The 23,172-nt window shown below is 46.5% G+C and overlaps 1 protein-coding gene across 1 annotated transcript in view; it reads right to left on the bottom strand.

Moving 5' to 3' along the window:
• LOC112956666 (autism susceptibility gene 2 protein-like) overlaps positions 1-17,294 on the bottom strand; it is a 110,203-nt gene extending 92,909 nt beyond the window's left edge. The window contains exons 1-2 of the mRNA XM_026050151.1: positions 17,271-17,294; positions 11,851-12,060 (exon numbers count right to left, since the gene is read on the bottom strand). Coding sequence (XP_025905936.1) covers positions 11,851-12,060; positions 17,271-17,294 — 234 coding nt within the window. The remainder of the gene's footprint in view (positions 1-11,850; positions 12,061-17,270) is intronic.
• Positions 17,295-23,172: the final 5,878 nt, after the last annotated feature.

Below are 23,172 nucleotides of genomic sequence, written 5' to 3'. Positions count from 1 at the left end.
AAACAGCACAGACTGCTGCTTATCTCCTTCCAGCCCTCAACTCATCCCAACTAGCACAGAGCTTTAAGCAGGAAATTAAAGAGGAGGAAAATACATACCCTTCAAACAGGATTTTCCAAGAAGTAATTAAAATACATTCAAAAGCATTATGAAAAATCTGAATTGCAGAGCGCGCTCGGACAGAAACATCAGTCCTTAGAAGGTGGCCAAGACCCCCTGCTCTGCATAGAAGAGCTCTCCTTGAATAGCGTTTTTTTTCCTGAAAAGGCCTGCCCGGACACAACAGCACCAACATCTGAAATCTTTCCACCGTGTGCGTGTCAGGTGGCTGCATGTGCTCCGGGTCAAGGGTGGAAGGAAGGACAGAGAAAACTGCTGCTCCTCTCTTGTCCAACTCGAGCCCTTTGAAACGTACTCAAAGTACCTTTTGGTTGCAGCCTGTATGGCAGGGGAGAGWGCAGGGTTTGAGGAGATTATTGCAGCTCTGGGTGCCTTAAATTGCGTATCCGGGTGCCACGCTTCAGGGACAGCAGCCAAGCGCCGGGATAGCCCCCGTCCGCGAGAGCCTTCCCTGCGTTTCATGGCGCTTGGCTCCGAATCCCGAGTTTTCTCTTGTGTTCTGCACTTCAGGAATCCCAGCCAGGCCTGCCAAGCACTGTGCGGATTTCTGTCACAACTTGGACAAGCTGAAAAGTTTTACGTTCTTCTAGCCATAAACCTTAAAGCTACTCAAACTTCTATTTCACTCTCAGCTCAGGCTTTGGGAGAGTTTCATGACATTCAGCCAATCAGGCCAGGGTTTTCTGACGGAGGTTTTACTATGAAACTGATTCCAAACCAAGGTAATTAATACTTTTATTAGTAGTATCTGCAGTAAAAGATCAAGGGGCTTGGAAGCAYGTCTCCAAGTGCCGTTTGCTGCCCAGAAGACCACATTCGTCCCAAGCAGAAGAAACTAGTCGCTAATGGTAAAAATGAAGGTTTTATCATTACTGCACAGGGACCCAAATGGCAGAGCTCACTTGCCAGGCTGCTCACAAGGTGCTTTGGTGCCTGCACGGTGCTTTGGTGCCTGCACATTCAACACCAGCACCTCTCAGCAGGGCCACCCTCCAGGACAGGGCAGCACGGATCTTCAGGAGCGCCGCCCAAGCAGAGCTGTGCCCACGGCAGCGGAGACGGGGCAACGCTCACGGCCCCATTCCAGGTGGATTCCCCGTGCAAGGAACTGCCACGCGTGCTTCCCGTGGAACTCCAGCATTCTCACCGACAGGAATGAGCACAGGTTGGGTTAATCCCCTGCACTCRCGGACAGATGCTCCACTCGGCGCCGCTGCCGGTAGGAAGAGGTGGGAAGCGGCGCGTGCCGGGTAGAGCCTGCGAGCAACCAGGCACCAGCCCGACACGGGCCACGGCGCAAGCCAGCACGGTCCACAAGCCGCGACGCGCTGCCGTCCGGAGCAGACGGAGATACCGGAGCTTCYGGATTTGAGCTCAGCCTGCAGGAGCCAGGACGAGTGGCACGCTGCTTTCACAGCCATGTGGGAAGGAAGGGGCGCAGCACAAAGACGCAGCTCCCCCTAAAGTGCCACTCATCCATATGGTCACAGAGTTAGCCTGGCCGACAGACTGGAGGAACTAAGATGAAGACATTCCGACCTTCCGCAAAAACCTGTCCAAGCCTCATACCCCTGTTAACACCTAGAGCCCACGTGGCAGGAGGCCCTGTCCGCAGAGCGGCCCCGGCACCGGTGCTCCAGCGGCTATGACGGGGCCGAGCGCCCCGAGGCGCCCTCTGATCCACACTGCGAGCCAGCGAGCGCAGAGCCAAGGAGGCAGCCCGTGCCCTAAATCCCACTGATTTTTTTTTAAATTAGCTTTTTTCAGACGCCAAACTGCATGAGGTCACTTGGAAGTAAGAAAACAGCGAGTGAGGAGGGGACAAGAGCAGCAAAGGAGGCAGAATAAGGAAAGCAAGCACAAAGGCGTCTCTGCACTTGCAACCAGCATGTGTCAACAGCATCGCTTTACAAGTTAAATATTTTTCTTCAAGTGCTGATTCAACCTAAACAAGAGGTTGATTCTAAATTAAACAAACTCCACTTTTACTGGTATTAAGTAAAACGTGTAACGCTAATTTTGACGGGCACACAGCTCCACAGACTGCTCTGTTCTCCAAGGCAAAGCGGGAAAGGTAGCAGCTGAAATGAAACAAAGTTTTTCCAAAGGGGGAAGGAAAAAAAAAAAAAGCTTGTTTAAAGGAGATGAAAAAAATCCACCACTTTCTTACACTTCAATGCTTTTAAAGAGTTTAAAAAAAAAAAAAACACCCAACTTCTATTGCATCTCCACTTCTGATTCAATTTGCTGTCAAAGGTCATGAGCTAAAATATACAGTTTACGCTAAAAGCAGGAAGCAGGGTAAGTAATTGAATAACATCAGGAAATGGAAGAATACTGCCATTTTCCTAATGGATATAGTACAAGGTTTACTCGCTCCAAATTGAATTCGAGCAGCTACTGTAGTAAGGGGTTTATTTTTCTGCAGCTTAAATTTTAGCCTGCAAGGTTTAAAGAAAAAGCAGCCTCGTGCAATCCAAAAAGGACAAAGTACCACTGCTGCTTTATTTCTTCCCCCCCCAAAGACGTTCATTTTAGAAGCAAAGAGAAAGCCCCCAACGATGGTGCCTTAAACAGCCCCGGCATGGCAGGCTGGCTGTTTAATATACATGGGCTGGAAATAATCCCACTAAATCACTCCTCTGAATTATTCATGAAAACAAGATCCCCCTGCTTTCAGCTGGTGAGATTTAAGGTTACCAACGTGGCCTCGCTACGGGCAGGAAGGGCCCCTCTCCCGCAGTGGGATGTTCCCAGCTCACATCCCCGCTCCAGGAGACGCTCTGTGCTCCCACTGAYGTGGCCTCAAGATGCTCGTGCATTTATTGCTCCTGGAAATAACACACCCACTGGCGCCCACCTGGGCCAATAACACCATGCACAGGGCCCTAGCGCGGTTATGAAGAAGAAAGTTTGAAGGGGCTGTGCTCAGTATTTACTGCCTATTAAAGCACAAGTTCATTTACAACACTGGAAGCACGAGCCTAAACACCGAAAATATCTTTGCATTACACCGTGATTTTTATGGGAAACATCAAACCACAACTTTTGCTTCACATCTTTCAAAAGCACTGGGTAATTATTTACCTTCCAGCCCCTCCTCCTTCTATGGATTGATACTAATTTATAGACCTAGCATTACCAGCTTGGGGGAAGTTAATCCACGGTTTTATATCACTTCCCGAGGATTACGCTCTCAGCATTGAAAATGGCACTAGGTTTTCAAGTAAATTCTCTGCTCGGTTGCAAMAGCCACGGTGGTTTGTAGTAGGAACCATTAATATTCATATAGCACCCAGGAGCACGAGCTTTCATCTGAAGATCTACACGAATCCTCTGATTACGCATGTCCCTTGATTAAGGACTGGGAGACAAAGTCTCCCTGATTAAGCACTATTTGCATATAGGGCACAAAGGAGGAAATYGAGGTGCAACCACCAGGCAGAGGGGTTGTCCCACAGAGGACCCCCCTGTGGGTCCTCAGGCCCACGCTCTCTTTCCAACATCTTACATCTCACTGACTAATTGATCTAGGTTACAGCCAGAGACAGGTTTTCCAGTCCTAAGAACTTTCTCTTTCTTGAATGCAGCAAGACTGAAGTTGATTGGAACAATTTCAGTTCAATCTAGGTCAAAGCCCAGACCAGAATGACTCCAACACCTGGGATCACCTGAGCCCCAAACCTTACAGCAACAGCCCTGGTGGCACAAAACACCATCCCTGCACATCCCATCTTCTGCTCTGGTGCAAGAGGTATTGAAACTCGGTCCTTTGAGTAATTAAGAGATTCAGTCTTCAATACAGGGTTCCCATTTATCATCAAGAGATGTGTTCATAACTAATCTGCAAATCRGTCAATCAAATTCCTAGATCAAAAGCAGCCCACCCAAACATGGCCTTTATGTCACAGGGGAACGTGAAATCATCACCATGCTTGCAGTTTTCTTCAAAATCAGTACACAGAAGACTTGCCTGTATATTTATTTATTTTCTTGAACACCCAAGCTATTCTACCACACCTAGCCAGCCCTTTTGAACAGTTTCTMTAATTACCATCAAAGCAATCTGAAAGCTGCTTGACTTGCTAAAATGCAGTAAACAAGCAGGCAAGCAATAAGGTGCTTTACAAGAGAATAACATGTTAGGGGCAGGGGAGGCCATAAAACTTTAAACAGATTGATTAGTAATTTTATCAGACTTCTCATTTTTATCAATCTTCTGCCTCGTTCTGCCTCTTGATTTTCATTTATGAAAGCAGGGGAGTGTTTTGTTCCACTATGCGAAAGCAAAGCCCTGAAACAATGAGCCTGCTTGGCAAAAATAAATGAGSATGACAAGTAACTTCACCACATGTTTGTTGCTTCACATGGCTACCAAGAAAGCCACCTAACTGTACAGTTCAATTCAGATCTATACACACACTTTTAGGTATATACGTACATACATATAAAAAAGCTCTTCTCACCTTGTCCCTGCAAACCAAGGATTTTCTTGCTTCCTTCTCCTGCACCTCCTTGCAGGATCTCACCAGGTGTAGGGCTAAAGCACAATACCCTACCAACATTTCCTTTGTGCCAGTTTATGGCCATCATTTTTTGCCAACTTTTTGCCTTACATGGAAGACAGTCTTACATCCCGTTGACACCCGTGACACGTAATGAGGTGGCCACAGTACCACTCACCCTTCATTTATTTTGACGCACTGAAAAGATCRAGTTCCCTTAGTTCCTTCCGTGCTAGAGGGAACTTAGAGGGAACTACAATTAAACCAGGCTGGTGATTTTTCTTTAGGCAGAGAAAGTAGAGGCTCTTCTAGCCAGAACTGCTGATGGGAATCAGCAGCATACGGAAACAGTGAGGCTGGGGAGAGCAGGGATGGCTCAAAGCAGGGGCCGCGCGGGGCCGACTTTGTTCCACGCCGAGCAACCCTCCAGGAACGTCGCTTCGAGCCGGCAGTGACACTTCTGAGCAACCTCTGCAGCAGCTGATCCAAACACAACATCATCATCCTGACTCGCATCGTGCACTGACATACAGTCAAGAGCGCGTAATTAAAACCTGCAGAGAGGTGTATTTTGCTACAGCCTGTACAATTCTCTTAACCTTGGGTGTGCACTGCCACCAACACTAGCTTGCAAAATTGCAGTAACTTGTGCAGCTGAACTGACATCCTTTTCTTTTAACAAGAGCAGCTTTTCCTTAAGGGTAGCTCTTTCATTTTCACTCACTGTAATCTCACTGCATTTTAGTACTAGGCAGAGAAAATTGTTCCATGGAAAGGTCAGGACAAAATGACAAGTTTGTTTTGCCTGCTTTACTAGCGTATATCATTAGGCAGTAATGGCCCTAACGTGCTCTTTAACTGCTAGTGGAACCCATTCGAAACATCCCTTAGAATCATTACAAAGCACAATGAGTTCAGTAAAAAAATAGTTAAAAACATGTCACCGTTCTGCTAGCAACGGAAACAGAAATGGAGCTTAAAAGGATGGAGCTGGCCACAGAGGTTAGACTACATGATGTCCAAAGGTCCCTCCAAACTCAACCATTCTGCAGTTGGTCCCGAGTTCAGAGCTGTTGTAGCAAGTCACCTACAAAAGCCAGACTATTGCCTTTAGTTTTCATGAAGACAGGAAAATATCTGACAGCTTTAATTGAAGGAATTGCCTCTTTTTTTTCTCCTCCCTTGTCCACACCCCTCCCTTGTCCTTTCCTCCCTGGAGCCTCCACATTCAACGGTGCAGGACCGCCTGATGCATCTAAACCATCCCCTGGGGTTTCTTAGACATATGGCCTAGGTCTCTCCCTGTTAACCCCTGCAGTTGCAGTTCTCAGGGGCTGCAGTGTGGGTCACAAAATCCTACATAAGCCCGGAATCCCCACCACCCCAGTGGCGAGACCTGCACGTGGTATTTGGCTCTGTGCACTGCTGAGCCTCTTCTCCTCATTCCCAAACAAGTCCCTGGGAAGACACAATAATTCAGTGCAACGCTCCTAATGCATAAATGTTCGTATGGCTGAGCTTAAGGCTGCCCGCTCATCCCACAGCGAGYGATTTCGGCTCTCTCCCCAATTAACACAATTCAACAATACAGCTTCACAAGTTTCAATCTCTCCTAATCAATTGGAGGATGACCTGCAGGGCTTCCAGTTAAAACATAGACAACTCTGCAGACCAGAAGCCTTGACTTAGATTTAGGCTATCTACTGCCATTATAGAAAACAGATTCTCTTCAAATATTAGATATTGGTTTTGTTTTGTTTTAATTCAATGTGGTCACTTTATTATACTGTCTAAATATCAGATTCAATCATCAGAGTTGAGATGAGTTAGAGCTTAATTTATCCCCAAGTAGCCTCGGTCAAAATTCATTTTTTGCCAGGTTCCTTCCTGATAAAATGCATAGAAACTTTTAAGACAGCAATTGATCGCATCGCACATTTAAAACATGGTTCATTTCCCAAAACAGCACAGTTTATAAACATTTAACTTCTCAATTAAAGTAGGGTGCCAAGATGAAAAGAAAAAACGATAATCCTGGGAAACAATAACTGTTCCATGCAGTCTTTTTTTTCTCCCCACGTTACTTTCAAGACTGTTAATCGACTAACAGAATATTAGGTTAACCTCTTAGCCACCCTTTTTCAAATTTCTTTTTATTTATATAAACACCATCTTATTCCAGAGCTACATACACCAAAGGCAGAAGAGGAGACAAGATGCAACACAGTAGATTGCAAAATTGGTGGCAATGGTTGCACTGGGAATAAAAACATGCCAAGGTTGCYGAGTTTCTCACATGTCTGAAAGGACCTTCTGCCTACCCTGCTCCTCCTTGGCCAAGCAAGCTGTTGCCAATCTAGATGAAACACCATCGTGATCCCAATGGAAAAGACCTCTTCCCTCTCACAAGAGGCTCCAAGTTGCATGTCTAAAGCAGTAGCATTCAGCCAGAGTCAAAAAGAAGCAGCACATTAAACAGGATCATGGTACTGAGATCAAAATACAGGTATTTTCCGCTTCAGCAGCTAGTCAATAAAGGGGATCTGGATCATCTTCAATCTGAGCACATACACTTGTCCATGGTCAACAGACATGGCCAAACTGGGCCGCGTTTCTTCCCCCTTTGTGGGCCTGGCACGGTGTTTTGAGGCCAGGGCTTTCCTAGGAGATATTTCAAACCTCTCAAGCAGTCTTGAGCACCTTAGCGATCAGCCTGACTCATGGTGACTATTTCAAACGCAGGCTCGTACCCAGACGGAAAAAAGCGCACTTTACCCAGCAATGCACACAGAGCAGTAACAGTGCCAGATGGCATAATACTGAACAGAATTAATTTCACACATGATGTTTTCAAGGTGTTAAAATATGTCACAGCTTCTGCTAATAAAACATCTTCCCTCCTCCTTGCGAGGAAATGCTAACGCTACTCTCCCGCCAGCCTGTATTTTACATTATATGTGTTTTCAATTCTGATAAGGGCAGCTGATTGCTTGCAAAACTAATTACAGTCAAATGAAAGTTTTTCAGAACCATCATTAGCAATTAGGACCTGCTGGATTTGCAGCATATCATTTAGCAAGGTGTAATTCAATAGCTTATTGAAAAATTGCAGGAGAAACCGCTGATTATAAGGGTGGTGCCGGCACCACATCTCAGCAGGCAGAGCTGATCCCGCGCTGGCTGCAGCCAGCGCTTGGGCCTGGCCTGGGGTTTCCTGTGGGAAGCAACTGCTTCCAAATTCCCAACAGATCTCACATACCTCGTGTCCATGAGCAATGTGCCCTTCAGCCTCAGTGATACCAAACCAGACTGCCAGGAGTGCATAAAACTGGAGCAAGCCCATGGATCCAGGCTTGCAAACCTCTCCACAGACCCTTTAACCCAGTGACCGAGAGCGAAGCAACTCCAACCCACAGCAGCTTTGGAAGGGGACAGTCAAGTCCTCACCATTCAAAGCGTGTGTTTGAGTGCTGTATATACCCCATCCACAGTGCCCACCCTCCACTCGCACAAGCATATGGATGGTTTTTCTCCAGGTCGTTCCACAGTTTTAAGTTGGAACCCAATGACTCASACAGCTCGAGCTGGGTGTCCGCAATCCTCGGAGCTGCTGCTTCTCTCCCCAAGCCCACCCACAATTTCATCTTCAATTAACATCTCTTGGGAAAGCAGCACAGAAGGCAGTTGCTAAAGAGCCTGCAAGCCCCAACTGTAAACAGCACGTGGTAAATCCAGCACGGCGGGCGCGGGAAGCACCGTGCCAGGGGGAAGCGCCGTGCCAGGGGGAAGCGCCCCAGCTGCCCCGCGCGCCCCTTGGCTCGCGCCCGGCCCCACCGAGGCCACCAGCCTCGACGCTCCGATGAGGGCCACGCGCCGCTACCGAGGGCGAGCATCGCTCAGCGCCCACTGCCACCACAGGCGCAGGGCGAGACCAAGAGCATCGCAGGGGTGTTTCTGAGAAGGAAAAGGCTGCAGCAGCTCCCTCCCTCGCCTTTAATTGCTTCACCTAACGGACTAGAGGTTAAAGCTAATATGTAGTTTATCACACTAGCAGTCCACAGCTGCACTGTTCTTCCTGATATCTCACTGCCGTTTACCTCCTAATTCCCCCCTCCATCACCAATCTTTTTCCTTCCCTCTCCTGCCCCTTGTTGCTCTGCCTCCTTGCTTGCACCCACAACAGGCACCTGAAACGCGTCTGACGCCCCCGAAACACCCCCGGGGAATCAAGCTGGAGCCTCGCAGGGCTGGATCCCACCGCATAGGCAAGCAGGTTAAAACCATCCTTGCCCAGCAAGGGGGCAACCCAAACCACCCGCTCAGGCAAGGAAAGGGTCTGTTCATGCCTCCTTCCAAACCCTCACGATGTTTTGGCATCCTTTTTATTATTTAAAAGTGCTCATTTTATGATTTCCACACCATTTTTAAAGAGCAGATGGAAAAACATGCCATCTACCAATTAATGTATAGGAAATGGGATTTAAAAGGTTAGAGAAATATTCTGATGAGCCTCATGTTTGCTTAATGCCAACTAAAATTTCCTCAAGGCGTTTAATAAGTACGTTTATGAAAGCTCACAAAGCAGAGTTCAAAAGTCTTCCTGCTACTAAAATATGAGCCTTAATTAACCTACAGTTTCACATTTTCTGGATTTCAATAAACCTGTAGGCATTTCAGCATGGCAGGATAAATACCTGCTTGAAGACTGCAAGGGGACTCGCTGAAAACTAACTAGCAGCCCTCCTCGTAGCTGCCTCACCTATGGCTGCTGGATGAGGGAGCTTTGCCCAACGCCTGTACGCGGGAGCTGCCTTTGGCACGGAGCAGATTTTGGAGGAAGACCCTTTGGACGGGGCCATGAAGTACAGGTAAAGTAGCCAGGATCTCCAGGTAGAAGAGCTTTGCCACGGGGACAGAGTGCAGCCAACATTTGGTGCCTCCGTGTCAACGTGATGACAGCACCAAGGATGCTCTGTTCCATCCACGGGTTACATTCACGCATAACATATAAATATATAGATTTGACAATAATAATTATACCGTAAGCAATTTCCAATCGACAATTCTGGAAGTCAGCAGCACGGATGGAGGAGGTGGCCCACAGGGGACCTGCACGAGGGCAGGGACACCCGGAGGGACTACAGCCCGGGATACCCGTGCGGGAAAAGGGAAAGACAGCGAGAGCCAGGAGCCCCTGGCCCTGCACCCAGCCTCATCTCATAGAGGGCACAAACAAACCGAGGCAGAGAGACCCTAGGGACAGGGGAGAGCTGTTCAACGGAAGCTGAGTCTGGTAAAAACACAGGAGATGCACTTCCCCTAGCAYTTACTTTTTATATTCTCCGTTTCCAACACCCAAATTGGTAATCAAAAGGTTTCTTCTCCATCAACAATAATTTAGATCAGACAAAACGCCTTGATTCAAAGCTGATTTGCCTGTGACATCATGACATCTTTTTTTCTAAGTGCCAAAGCCACTTGCAGTTCTCAGCATCTCAGTCTCTTCAGGAGACTAAAATGTTCTTATCTAAGGAGCTGTACCCCAACCATATATATTAAATTTATATCGAGTAAGATATTTTATTCCCTCTCAGCCTTATCCCTCTGGAATTAAGCTCAGATTTATCAGCTAATAGGAAAACCACTTTCCATGACATTTGACAACTCAATATCTTCCAAACCAGGGTATATTTATTCTTAAAAACATAACCTCACAAATAACCTCTATCTGCAGCTAGGCCAATTCTTCATTGCTTAAGTACCAGGCAGAAAAGGTTCACCTGACAGCAGGCTATCTCATGGGAACCAAATAGTGCAAAAAGTCAGCTTTCATGAAGGCTGGTTCCTGCTGAACAAAGCAGATACATTTACCATTTGACATCCTAAAAAGGAAGYGTGTAAAGAATGAGTCTATGAACACCGAAAATGGTCAAGAGAACATAACAACCTTCAGTTCCTTCACATCACACTATTATCACAGCAAAGACCTCAAAGAGTTTGTCCATCTCCCTTTAGAAATACAAAGGAAAAAGGAAATTAAATTATAAGAGATAACCATAATAGGTATGGCARGATAACAGGTGTTTTCCAACTTCTCTGCATTGATAAAGTGCTCTCTGAGTTCTTATTCTAGCTCTGCTTTCAATCAGAGCTTGTAAATACTAGTGGAAGCTCATTTTGATCAGCTTCTATAGCTTCAATTATAAGGACTGAAAAAGAAGTCAGTGTACTTGTCATCCTTGATGCTCCTTCCACGTTCCTGAGCTGACGCTATGAAAAGCCCCAAAATTTTCAGTCTTCAAAAACCTATTTCTCTACAAAGCAATGTTGCATTGCACCAAAGATGGAGATTCATCCAATAAACATCAGTTATTTCCATTAGAGTTTTAAATCTTGAGTAAAGAGTTATTAATTACACTCAAAAGTAGGTCACACCTGGCATATTCACCATTACTGTGGATGACGGCTTTGTGAGACAAATGAACACACAGGTACACGTTATACTTAAAACGTCCAAACCTGAGGTCTGCCTTGTGCAAACAACATACACACAAAAGAATATAAATATTTACCCATCATAAAAGCAGAGTGTGTTCCCTCCCACCCCCTACATCATGCACAGCAGAGAAATCCCACTTACTGTGCTTTTTTTTTTTTTTTTTCCCTCCCCTCTTTCCTTTTTAAATCACCAGAACCACAACACACTGCATAGTCTTGACTAACAGACCAGATCTCTAAGCTCCGCCTTGGCAATCCTAGGTGAGCTCACTCACCCGTCGCGCGCTACATGGCTCCCGCCCCGAGGCCTGCAGGGAAGCAGAGCGCYCCTGCTTACGGGTAGGTGCTCACCAAGCCACGACAGCACAGCCTTAGATCACCAACAGCACCCTACAAAAGAGCTCCCTATAGCCAGCCTCAGGAGAGCACGATTCACCTCAACAGCTACCCCTCTTGCAACCAGGCCTCGATGTTCAGGGCCTGGCTTGACCATGTGCCAGCCTCAGTCCCAGCCTTGGCACGTGCCTGTCAGCCTACACCTACTACCAACACGCCGCTCTCCTGTCCTTCCCAACCACTCGGATCATCTCTCCTCACATCCCAGAAGACAGCACAAAACGGGATCTGTCTGCCCCAAAACAAGCAAGCGAACCCACCAAGCGGGAGGTCCGCTTGGGCAAACCACGTGCCAACGCCTCGATCGCGCAACACGCGACTTGTCTCCCACCTGTCTGAGGCCCTTCGGGAACTTCTTCCTTTTCCCCAGGTGCTGGCACAGGTTACGGTCATTCTCGCGGTCGGAGCTGTACTGGTGGTGGGGAAGTCTGTTCTTTTTGGGAAGATAGGAGAGCCCGTTGGTAAGCGCTTCCCGCTTCTTCTTGGCCAGAGGRTTCTGCCGCTTCTCCACACGCTCCTGGGGCTTCAACGCAACATCCTTCTGCAGGGATAGGGAGCAGGCAAGGGAAGAAGGAGGAGAACACAACCATTAAAATACAGATCGCATTTGTTTTTTCAACTGTTGTCAATAACAATTTTAGGAAACATTTTCCAGAGGCTCTCCTTTTCGCCAGAAAAGGACAAAAGCCTCTTTGCAGCAGGCCAGTTAATGAAGAGACAGGCAAATACAATCAGTACAATTAAGTGAGTGCACGCACTCACAGCCACATACACCCCGCTCTGCCTTTCACACCATCAGTGTGACTATTTCTAAGCACACCTCATGTATCAACCAAGTACGTGCTTAAAAGACAGTGTATGTTCRTGATGTTTAAATTGAGTCACCTTTGATTTCAGCAAGCCTTGGCCTTCAACAGTTATTCTGACTTATTTCTTATATTTAACAACACAGGGCAAGCACTGACCTAAAGCCAATTAAAGCCAATATATCTCAATTGACTTGACTGTTTTTTCTTCAAGCCTGACCTAAGCAAAACATTTCCAAATCTCAGGGGGTGAAAAAGTCATGCTTGTTTTCAAAAATTTGATTACTGACACTTCTTTAAACTCTAGATCAATGTTCTTCTATGTGCAAGCCCAGTAACAGACATGCAAATTCTCTAGACTATARTTAGTTCATTTGCTGAAACACGCAGAATCTGAGCATTTGTTTCAAAAAAAGTGTAACTTGAAAGTAAATTTTCCAATAACATAACAATGGAAGGCAGGGGAAGCAGAAGAAATCAACAGATGCAGGATTATTGGGAGAGGAGAAGCAGAAGCCACCGGAGAGGTGTGAGCTGCAATGCTTGTTATGTCTCCAAGAAATCTGCAGCCACTTCAAATCACATCTACTCAAAAAACTTCACATGTACAAACATGGGTATTTCCATAAAGGTGTCTATTACTTAAAACAACATTATACTGTAAGCATAGCCTATTCGTGCCTGGTTGCCTTGACCTTCAGGTCCCACAAAAAAAGCTGTCCCTGTCCTACCATGAGAAGTACTACATGATCCTATAAGCCTCCGTACTTCTATTTCATGTACCTTATTATTACAACACGACAGTTTGCGAGGAAGAAATTGGTCTATCTGTCCCTTTGTCACAAATATGCAGGTTCAAGAGAGTAACATCCTAACTGTGTCCTAATTTGCTTCAAAATATGCTCAAAAAAAATAGTTAAAAAAGTTAAAACCATTCGGGCTTAATTAAAGAGTCCACCCTGAATGCCCACAAACTCAGCACTGGATAGAAAAGAACTATTCCACAAGCATTAAAGAAGAGAACAAGGGACAGAAGCCACCAGCCTCTTTTATTTTTATTTTTTTAAAACCTGTCTTCAACAAGACACCACGGGATGCATCACAAGTTTTCCTTTACCCAYTGCCATTCATAATAGAAAAGTCAGGTGCCTTATCAAAAATTCATAAAAAATCTTTAACATCTTTAAGTACAACTCACCCTAAATGCAAACAAAAAGGARTCATTAAAGGGAAATTCTCTAGAAGAAAAATATGCTCCTAATGACTAAATAGCTTAGTGGGATTTTTTCCCCCCCCCGCTAGGGATCTAAATGAAACCGTGGCAGGACTCCAGAAGCTTATAAAACACCTAATGGGGATAACACTGCCATCAAGAAATTACTAGCTTCCATTAGCTTTAAGGAGAGATGAAGACAGGTCAACATTTTGCAGATTACTGCAGAGACATCTGGGAGGACCTTCTCCATCAGACCCTCCCGTTTGAGCCAACGCCATAAAYCATTTCATAAAGTTTCATGAATTCTCAGATGCTCGTGAAGCAAAGCATGGCCAGTTTAAGGACTTTGGATGAATGGACCTTCACATAAATCTACAGGCAACGTGAACAACTCCAGCTTGGAAAATTCACCAAAAAAGGAATCTATCTTCCAGGCCAGAAGCCGCAATTCGCAACCATCTCCCAAAATATGCTCCTTCTACTCATAGCCAAAGGGAGATCCAGAAGCCATAAAAAGCCATAAATGCAGGCCTTGTATGCAATTCAGTGGACTGTTTTACTACAAAATTTCTATAAAAGATCCACGTTTAGACAACCAAGTCCCTCCACACCAGCCAGCTGCTTTTCAGTAGCTCACGTCTCTGCAGAGAAGACTACAGAGTGCTGAGGGCCAAAAACCTGCATTACTACATGGCAAGGTAGAACCTCTCACTGCTTTGAACAGRCACACTATTTGGCCTTAAAAAAATAAAAAGTCAATTCTTAATCTGTAGAATGGACTTCAGCAGAACACGTTGAAGGACAAAAAGCTCAGAAAGGTGCCGACAGGATACGTCAAACCAAGGAGTAACAAGACCCACCAACACTCAGGTCATCGAGGCAAAAAGCTCAGCGGCATCCCGAGCATCTCCCAGCGGGAAGCCGATGGTTCCTGGCCCATGGGAGCTGCATTCCAGCACCAGCCCCTGCCTCAGGGCACGGATAAACCGCTTCCCACCCGCGCTCCTCATGCAATTTTTGTCTTCCCGTTGTTTAGCTAGGACACCGGCAGGACCACAGCRCGCCCGGGCGCATTAGCTAGTGTAATCTTAATTAGGGACTTAAGCATCGCCGTGATTAAAGTAATAAGCTGTAATTACTCTAAGGTGACAGGACCGCACAGACCTTATCTCAGCAGATAAGGAGATGTAGCAATATTTCATGTGAAGCTCTATTTTTCAGCAGCTACCCAAGGAGTTGATTCAAACTAAGTAGCAGATCCCAGGTACAATATATTCTGACTTTAATGTCACTTTTCCTCCTCTCCTGCCAGTGTACAAACCCACACATTATTAAATAAATCATACAAACATATTAGGCATGGTTTAAAACCATCTTATTCAGAGATATCTTTCATCAGTAAAAGTGCCTTAAGTGCATCAGGAAGGTGACTTAGACGTATAAATATGTAATTAYGTACAATTCAATATAGAAGTGCATTAATATTTATGAGTGTACCATACAATGTGAAAAAAAATTCCATTTGTTTTATTTCTATGGGGCACATTAATCACGCTGCTGCCAGTGTACGTGCCGGGACGGCGAAGCGGGAGGGCTGTCGAGTCTGCCAGGACCGCCCCGCCAGCATCTCAGCTCTGGAGAACGTTCAACAAGAGCGATCCAAGCCCACACTTGGCAGGGGAGAGGCAGCACCCTTGGGCGTTGGATAGTTTCCTGGCGGAGGTGGTTGGAGGACACACTGCATTTTCACCATGTGTTAGCAGGCCTGGAGCGGTCCCTCAGTGGCATTCAGCAGCTTTACACCACATACGGTCCACACCTCACCCCCATGAATTTCCCCATAGGAAYCCATCAGTAGCCAGCCTTCTTCCCACCCCATATCACCCTCACCCCAGTTAGGGCTCCATCCATGAGAAATCCTGGCCAAAATCTGCAGGTTGCMACTGATGAACACTTCAGGTGGCCACCAACTTGCTTCAAGCCTCAACACTGGGCAACTGCCTTGGTGGAGCAGTTTTCTATTCCAGGGTCAAGTTCAAGAGCTGAAGTTCTGAACTTGAATGTGACACCCAAGGACAACTTTTTAAAACTGTTTATTTAAAATGGAAGCATCYTAGAGTGCTGGGCCGGTGAAGGTAGCAATATCATCAGGACTAGTCCACAACTAGATTCCAGTTCCTTGCTTCTCAGATCCTCACTGGTCACACCAGCTCTGTCTTACAGCCTGCCAATTCACGCCTCGCTCACTCATGTGATCAAGTTCACATAAAGAACTTATGCACATAAAGAACACAACTTCCCGTTATGTTTCTGTACAAATTTCTAAAGTTGATGGATGAAACTGCCCTAGGACTTCAATACCCCTCTCACACTCACTTCCCAATTCATTATTTTAGCTCTGGCAGAAACAACAACAAATAAAAGCCTGCAAACAACACACCGACCAGTCTCTATGATCTTTCAAAATCATAAAACAAAGTGAGACACTGATAGGAGTCACTCATTTCTCTGCAGATAAGACAGCTAGATGCACCATGCGCTCCTCCAAATGCACAATTACTTCCCCAAAACTACCTTTCCAGGGCAAAAGTTGGAAGCACTTAACACAGCACAGAAAAAGCAGACGTAAGGTGCAATACAAAAGAGAAAAGAATTCTCAAACGAGGGAAATTATAGTATTTTAGGACAGTATTTTAGGGATTGTAAAAGTTACGATGTTAACTACACTGCCCMTGGTAGCCTAGCCACTCATCTGAGCAGTTTCTTCAAGTTGCCAGACCCGTTCCAGTAAGTTTAACTCTAGTTCATTAGCTTTTTTTTTCCCATTAAATTACAATCTGCCCCTTCCTGCCTTGCTCTTGAATGGGAAAGCAAAGTGGTTCAGCGTTGTGTAGAAAAAGGGTGGTGCCATGGAGGGAAGATGGACGTGGCACCAGGCTGCAGGCCGGTACACAGCGATGACAGGTGATGGAGAAACAAAAGCAAAGCAGCTTGCCGGCCACTTGAGAGAGGCTTTATAAAACTCTTCCGCTGCAAAGAGATTGCTTGGATTTSTCAGCCCCGAGACATTTATTAGCAATACCACTAATAAACAGAAGGGTCATTTTCAGGTGCTGCCCATTTCGACTGCACACAAAAAGCGACACTGAAGCAACATTATTGAGGTTGCAAAAGTCAAGGGCTTGGAAGTTATGAAATGTCAGGAGTAAAGCTGCAAACAGCACCTTAATTTGGCCCTCTCGTGCCTCTGCATTATGATATGATCTTTAATTACCTAGTCCAGCACTACTCTCTCCCGTCGCGGCGCGCAAGGCGCTCACTTAATGAGTGGCCGCTCGTGTCTTTGTTTTCTTTTCTTTGTCCAACGTGCAAGACTAAAACTCATTTACCTGCACTCCATTCAAGCCCTCCACTGAATGCACAAGTATTAATTTCCTCAAAGGCCCCTCTGTGCAGCATCTTACTCTAATATCAGATGCTCTGCAAATATTAATGACTTATATCGCTTTCAATACGCAAAGAAGTTTCACTGTTCCCATTTTACAGGTGGAAGAAGCAGCGCCAAGAAGCTCGGGTCAAAAATGGCTGCTAATTCCAAAGGCCCATTAGGAAGAACCTTGCRTTTGATCTTCCAGCGAATTCAGCCCTACAGAGCACTTCAGATGATGAAGCCTTGGTGGCTTTCTGTAGCTGCAGCAAGTGTTGAGCACTCCAGCAAATGAGCCTTACTGAGCACTTAACCATCTGCMTCATCGCTCGTATAAACGTGAGAGCCAAATAATAAAGACCTGGTCAAACCTAAATAGCACCGTCTATCACAGACATCAAGCCAGCGGAATCGAGGGCTCATCTGGACCCCTTACCTCAGCCGTAGCCACACACATCAAGTTGAGCTCTGCGTGGATTTATTTAAAAAATAAATGGTTGGCACTATTCGTCTACCTGGATTTTACCCAGTGCTGCTGCTTTTTGCAGCACAAAGGCAGTCCTCATGCAAGTATTACTTACTTCTATTAATATGCTAGACCTAAGCCAGTAATCTGGAAAAAAATATTTTACTCACGAAAACAAATGTCTCTCCCTAGTCAGAAGTTTAACAAACAGATCATGATTTACTTACGCACAGAGTGTTTGAATGCAGACATTGTATTTCTCTACAATTTATGCCAKCTCATATTTCAAATCAGATTTGGGCTGCTCCTTTGTGATTAATTACCCAAACTACATAATACTGTTTCTGTGCCATACCTGAATAATCATCTCACGTTTAATTAAACCACTTAAATATGTGTCTCAGTCTCACTGCATACAATGCAATTTTCAAAGTACTCGAACTTGTTCTCACTCAGGTTGAGATCGGTGGCTGAGAGCAGACGCTCCCATTTTTAACCGTAGCATGATAAAACACATGCTTTAAACAAAATCTCTGCAAGAGGCTGAGTGCAAAACACACCGGCATTTAGAATGACRGAACATAATGACTCAGGATTTCAAAGCTTCTCACCTCTACAAAACCAGCTGCACTAACTTAGCCAAAAAACAAATTGGAGAGGCTGTGAAATATTTTCATAGTGTTCACTGCAAAGACTATGCCAAACAAACCTGCAGCAAAAACCCAAAGCCACCAGGTCAGATGTTGAGTCAGAGACTCTCCAGAACCAAGGCTGGCAGAACTTCACGTCGTACCTGAAGGTGGATGGACATCAGAGCAACTGATTGCAGGTTGTCTGCTCCCGTGCTCACCACGCCAAACTGCACCCGCGGCAAGTAGTCATCTCAGGTACCGGGTCCAGCCAAGCCACAGCTGCGAGAAACCTACTTTGTGGAGCGTCAAGAAGAGCGCAGAGAAACGCCAGCTGAACCACAGCACTGCTCTTCTTGCCGCGGCTTGGCTCTGCAGAAGGCAGAGTGCATGGACAAGTCGTGTTCAGACTGATGCAGACACAGGCCTGGGTACCCCTGCCAGGAGACAGGGATGCCAGAGCTCCCGCTCCTTCCAGCTCCCACCTGCCTGCAAGTCCAGGCTGTATTTTCTTTCCCTAGATATTTTGAGGGATTTATGCCAGGGATCTTGCTGTAGCTAGCAGAGACCCGAGACCTTCTTGCAGACCAGGCTTTTACATGGAGCTGCCTGAACGGCACCTGGGACTCCTTGCCCTTCACTGGCACACGTCACCCAAAACACGACCAGGAGCAGGCTCAGTGCATGGAGTACTTGCTTCCTCCTACTGCACGGCCTCCTCCTCCTCTTCCTGGGAGGACTTCTCATGGTTTATACCACACATAAGCGCTCCAACGTGCAGTTTTATTACCCAAATCAAACACCTCCATATAATAATGGGTTATAATTATTGAACATTTAAAAATAATCTATTTTGAAACAAACCTCCTCTACCTTATGGGTCAGGAAGTTGAGCAGTCTCATTGCTATATATTTTTCTTCCAAGCTCCTGCTGTCTCACGTTCCTCTCTATTTTCTTTCCTTCTCTTGGCACCACTTAACTCCCCAGCTGCTCTTGAAACATGGCAAGATCACCCAAGACAACCTCATACAAAACACTGATGAAGACATATTTTAAGCAAAAGGGCAGTGATTAGAAAATAAGGAGAGAGAGAGAAAAAGAGAGAGAACCTGAGAGTGCTCAGACACGAGCAGAGGCCTCTAGCACCTCGCTCATGGGCAAACTAGGCGATACGCTTCATTAGGGAAGGAGCAGAACCTTGGGGCAAGCAGAAACACATAGTGCAGCTCCCCATCTGGGGGAAACAAAGTCCTTCTAGACCAAATAACTGGAAAACGACAAGTTTTATGAAATAAAGCAATGCATAAGCTTTTATTTTCTGGCTTATTCCTCCCCCTAGGAAGCAGATCTGCTGAAGGCAAAGTTAGCGAGCATGGAAACACAAAGGATTACATGCCTGCTTGGCCTGAGCGCTGGCAGACATATCCAGCAGCCCCTAGGAAGGAAAGCACAGCTCCTTCCTTCTATCTTGCACCAYCTTGTGTTTAGAGCCATTAGGTGCCATTAGAGCCGTAGGTGACCCTGCGTGAGCAGGGGGCTTGGACTAGATGACCTCTGAGGTCCCTTCCAACCTTAAGCATTCTATGATTCTATGATTCTAGATTATGGGCTCTGCAGTTAAATGGGTGCAGAAGACAGCACGAATAAGTAAAAAGAGAAAAGTAGAGATGATGACGTTTTCAGTTTATCACAGGGCACAGAACCTGCAACGTAATCTCACACACCAGAGGCGGGAGGGGGAAAGAAAAAGAATATATACATACACACACACACATATATATATATAGTAATTTCCCTTGCAGTTGTACAACAGCTGAAAGTGTCTTTTGCAAATATACAGGGGCAAAAGAAAAAAAAAAAGAAAAAGAAAAAAGGCAGCAGCTACTTTGTGAATAGCTCTTTTACAACAGAGACATCACAATGTTCAAGGTTACTGAGTAGCTGGAAAAGCAGTTCCAGGGATGTGGGGCTGGCAGATGCACAGCTGCAAAACGGCTCCTCTCAGGTCAAGAGCTCTCCTGGTGCCCCCAGCAAACTCGCCAGGAGCTGCAGACCTGTGAGCGCTGCTGCTTGGGCAACACGGAGGCTCAGACCACGCGCCGTCTTGAGCRGATCTGGAACTGGCTCTCCTAAGGGAAGGGCCCGGAGCAGATGAAGTCCCGAGCTAACGTGTCTTGCTGAACAAGCCCCCTGAGCAGGGCTGTTTTCCAGCCTGCTTGTCGGTGCTGGTACCCAAACCCCTCCTGTTTGATTTCCTCACAGCTCATACCCTGCCAGTGTAGGATGAGTGCTGCCTGGGCCGACAAGGTGAGTTATTGGTGCAGATCCTCGGGAGATGTGCTGGAATTCCTGCTCCTCCATTCACGTGCTCCGCGGCCTGAAGCAAATCACTTGAGCCCCAATCCACCAAGTGGGCATGCAGAGCTGCYGAGCTGCTTAAATCCCAGTGATGGGTTTTGCCAAGGAAATTAAATGGCTCTGTAAATTTGGGCTTCTTCCTTTCCACACACTAGAGCTCAGCTGCAGAAGCAAAACTACTTCCTATCTCATCTGCACCTTGTTACACTAAATACTTCAAGAGGTAAATGGCTTGTGCAGCGGCAGGGGAAGAGCAAACGAGACACCAGGAAGGCGACGTGGGTTGACAGAGCTGTCACATCGCCCTCAGCTCAGAGCAGATCAAGGCAGTYGTCCTCTGAACGAGACACACGTCCGTGTGCCCGAGCACTACGCAACATGAAACATCTCAGGGCTTGTTCTGCTCATTAATGTATTTTGGGCACAGCAGGGAAGTCAGGCTTTCATCTTTTCCGCTGCCCTTCAACGTTAATGGATCCACAAAGGCTCATGGGGCGGCAGTCAGCGTGTTCCTCGGATGTGTCCTGTGGAATTGCCGCATCCCTTTCCCTCCTTTCATTGTTCCGGGTCTCAGGCAGTGCTTCCCGACCCCCTGCCAYGGACGTGCTTCCTGCAGCTCCCCCTTCTCCACTCGCCTCCTTCCAGCGATGGGAAGCCGTGTCCTCCTCCTGTTCACCACCACCTGTGCTAGCAAGGCAGTCCCTGGCATCCCACCCTCCCTGCCTCACGTCCAACACGGAGCTGCGCGCCCACGGATCTGCTTCCTCCTTTCTCCTGTTGTCTCCCTCCCTGTGACGGGCAGCACTACACGGGCAAAACACAGAACAGCAGAGCAGTTCACGCAGACACATCCTGGCAGCCTCCACCACCCGCTCTTCGTCCCGCTTTCCCCAAAAATCAGTTCTCGTTGTGTTCAGAGGAAACAGTCATCTGCCCAACATCAACTAGAAGCGCTGACGCTTCCAAGGCCACCGGCACTCCAAAGCAAGGAATTCAGGGGCTTTGTTTYCAACGTAATTCTGCCAGTGTTAAGTCCCCATACAAGTGCTATTCCTATGTGCCCTTAAGGATCTGGGCCAAAGAGTCTAAYGCGCATAGACCTTTTGCATTAGAAATCTGTGAGAYGGCCCCTACAAAGGAATGGCAGGGAGAGGCCTTAAGAGAAGGAATTTGAGAAGGTTATAGCATTTTTTTTTCATTTATAACCTGTCCMCCATTCCTTTTCCTGTTTTATATATCATGCACCCAAAGCATTCTTCGCAAAATGCGTTCAGGACTGGAAGTAAATGCAAACTAAAACATGGTGAAAATGCACTCAAACTTCACTGATATATTACAGGGCAAAAAAAAATGACCTCAGAAACACAGACTAAACACATGCCTGGAGTGAAAAAGATGGAATAAATTAAGGGCTATAATTATGGCTGGGAAAAGAGGGAAGGAAGGAGGTCACTCAATAGGATGAAAGACTGATTTGAGAAATAAGAAATGAAAGGAGGTGTCAGTTTGAATCAACCAAGCTGAAAACTGCGGCTGATTTTGACTGACAGGTTGAGACTTTCCGGTTGCAAACTCCCTCTTTAATAAGCTGCACATTCACCCCTCCACTTTACTTTGATCTCAGTGCAAATGTTTTATAATGGACAGATTTAATGATGTTCAGGTTCTTATTGGTTCTATCGGAGTTGATACTGGAATCAATCTCCCCCTTTGGAAAGCCTGGGTTAATGGCAAAGTTTATTAAACTGCATGCAGTCATTCAGAAAAGATCAATAGAGACATGATTACAGAGCAACCAGAGGATTAAACATGAGATTTATCACAAAATTAAAGTGAATTAAGTGTTCTCTGATAGCACTTGAAATGCTGTCGATACTCCTAACTCATAATCTATGCTTTCCATGTTTACTTAACAGGCAGCAGGGATTTTTGACTCAAGAAAATGACCATCACCTAAAACCATAAGCTGCAAAGATTTGCCGAGAGCATTAAACTTCCCTACCAGACTGGCATTTCTTGCTGTTAGAAGGGCAAAAAGCATTTTGTGCTTTTGTCCATGCCCTACCTAGGCTGAGGAGGACACAGGCTGCTACTGCACCATGCTCTGCAGGCTCCTTCTGGGACACGTAGGACTCTGGACGCAAGACGTGTGGCGCAGGACATCCAGTCCTTTATGGCCCTACTGCAGCTTTCGCTTGGTTCAGGATTATGTTTTTCCTCCCCTCTCAAGGCCTTGATGACCCCACTGAAGCTTATCCTGTAAGCTGCAAAGCCCACAGCTCAGGGGATGAATCTGGCGCTGCCCCCTCTCCTGTCCCCCTGATCTCAGCCCACCTTTTATTCCAGGTCCGCTCCGTAATTCGGCTGCCAGAGCACCAGCAAACTCATCTTATGAGCTCTTTCGAGCTATTTCCAAGAACTGGAGTCAGCAACGCTGCCCTAGGACGTCCTAACAACTGCCATCTCCAATGAGCGGGCAATAAAACCCCAGATGAAATGTAGGTTCTGCACCTCCCTGCAAAACTGGCCCAAATGCAGCTGCTCTTCTTACAGCCCAGCTGCGTCTCTGCAGCAGAGCTGGCATTTCCCAGGCGCTGCCGAGTCCCGAGATGTGTTCTCGGGATSACACACAGCGATTACTGCCATCTGCACCATTACCGTGTGGTCGGCCGGGGTTGGGAACCAAAACCTCAACGCGCAGCAGCAGAGCTGGGAGGAGGGAGAGCCCGGGCAGATGCAGAGTAACGACC

The sequence above is a fragment of the Nothoprocta perdicaria genome, unplaced genomic scaffold (genome assembly GCF_003342845.1).
Source record: "Nothoprocta perdicaria isolate Ctin4 unplaced genomic scaffold, notPer1 scaffold_66, whole genome shotgun sequence".
Lineage (NCBI taxonomy): Eukaryota > Metazoa > Chordata > Aves > Tinamiformes > Tinamidae > Nothoprocta > Nothoprocta perdicaria.
Note: the sequence above shows the minus strand (reverse complement) of the source record. Positions and strands in the feature narration are given on the sequence as shown.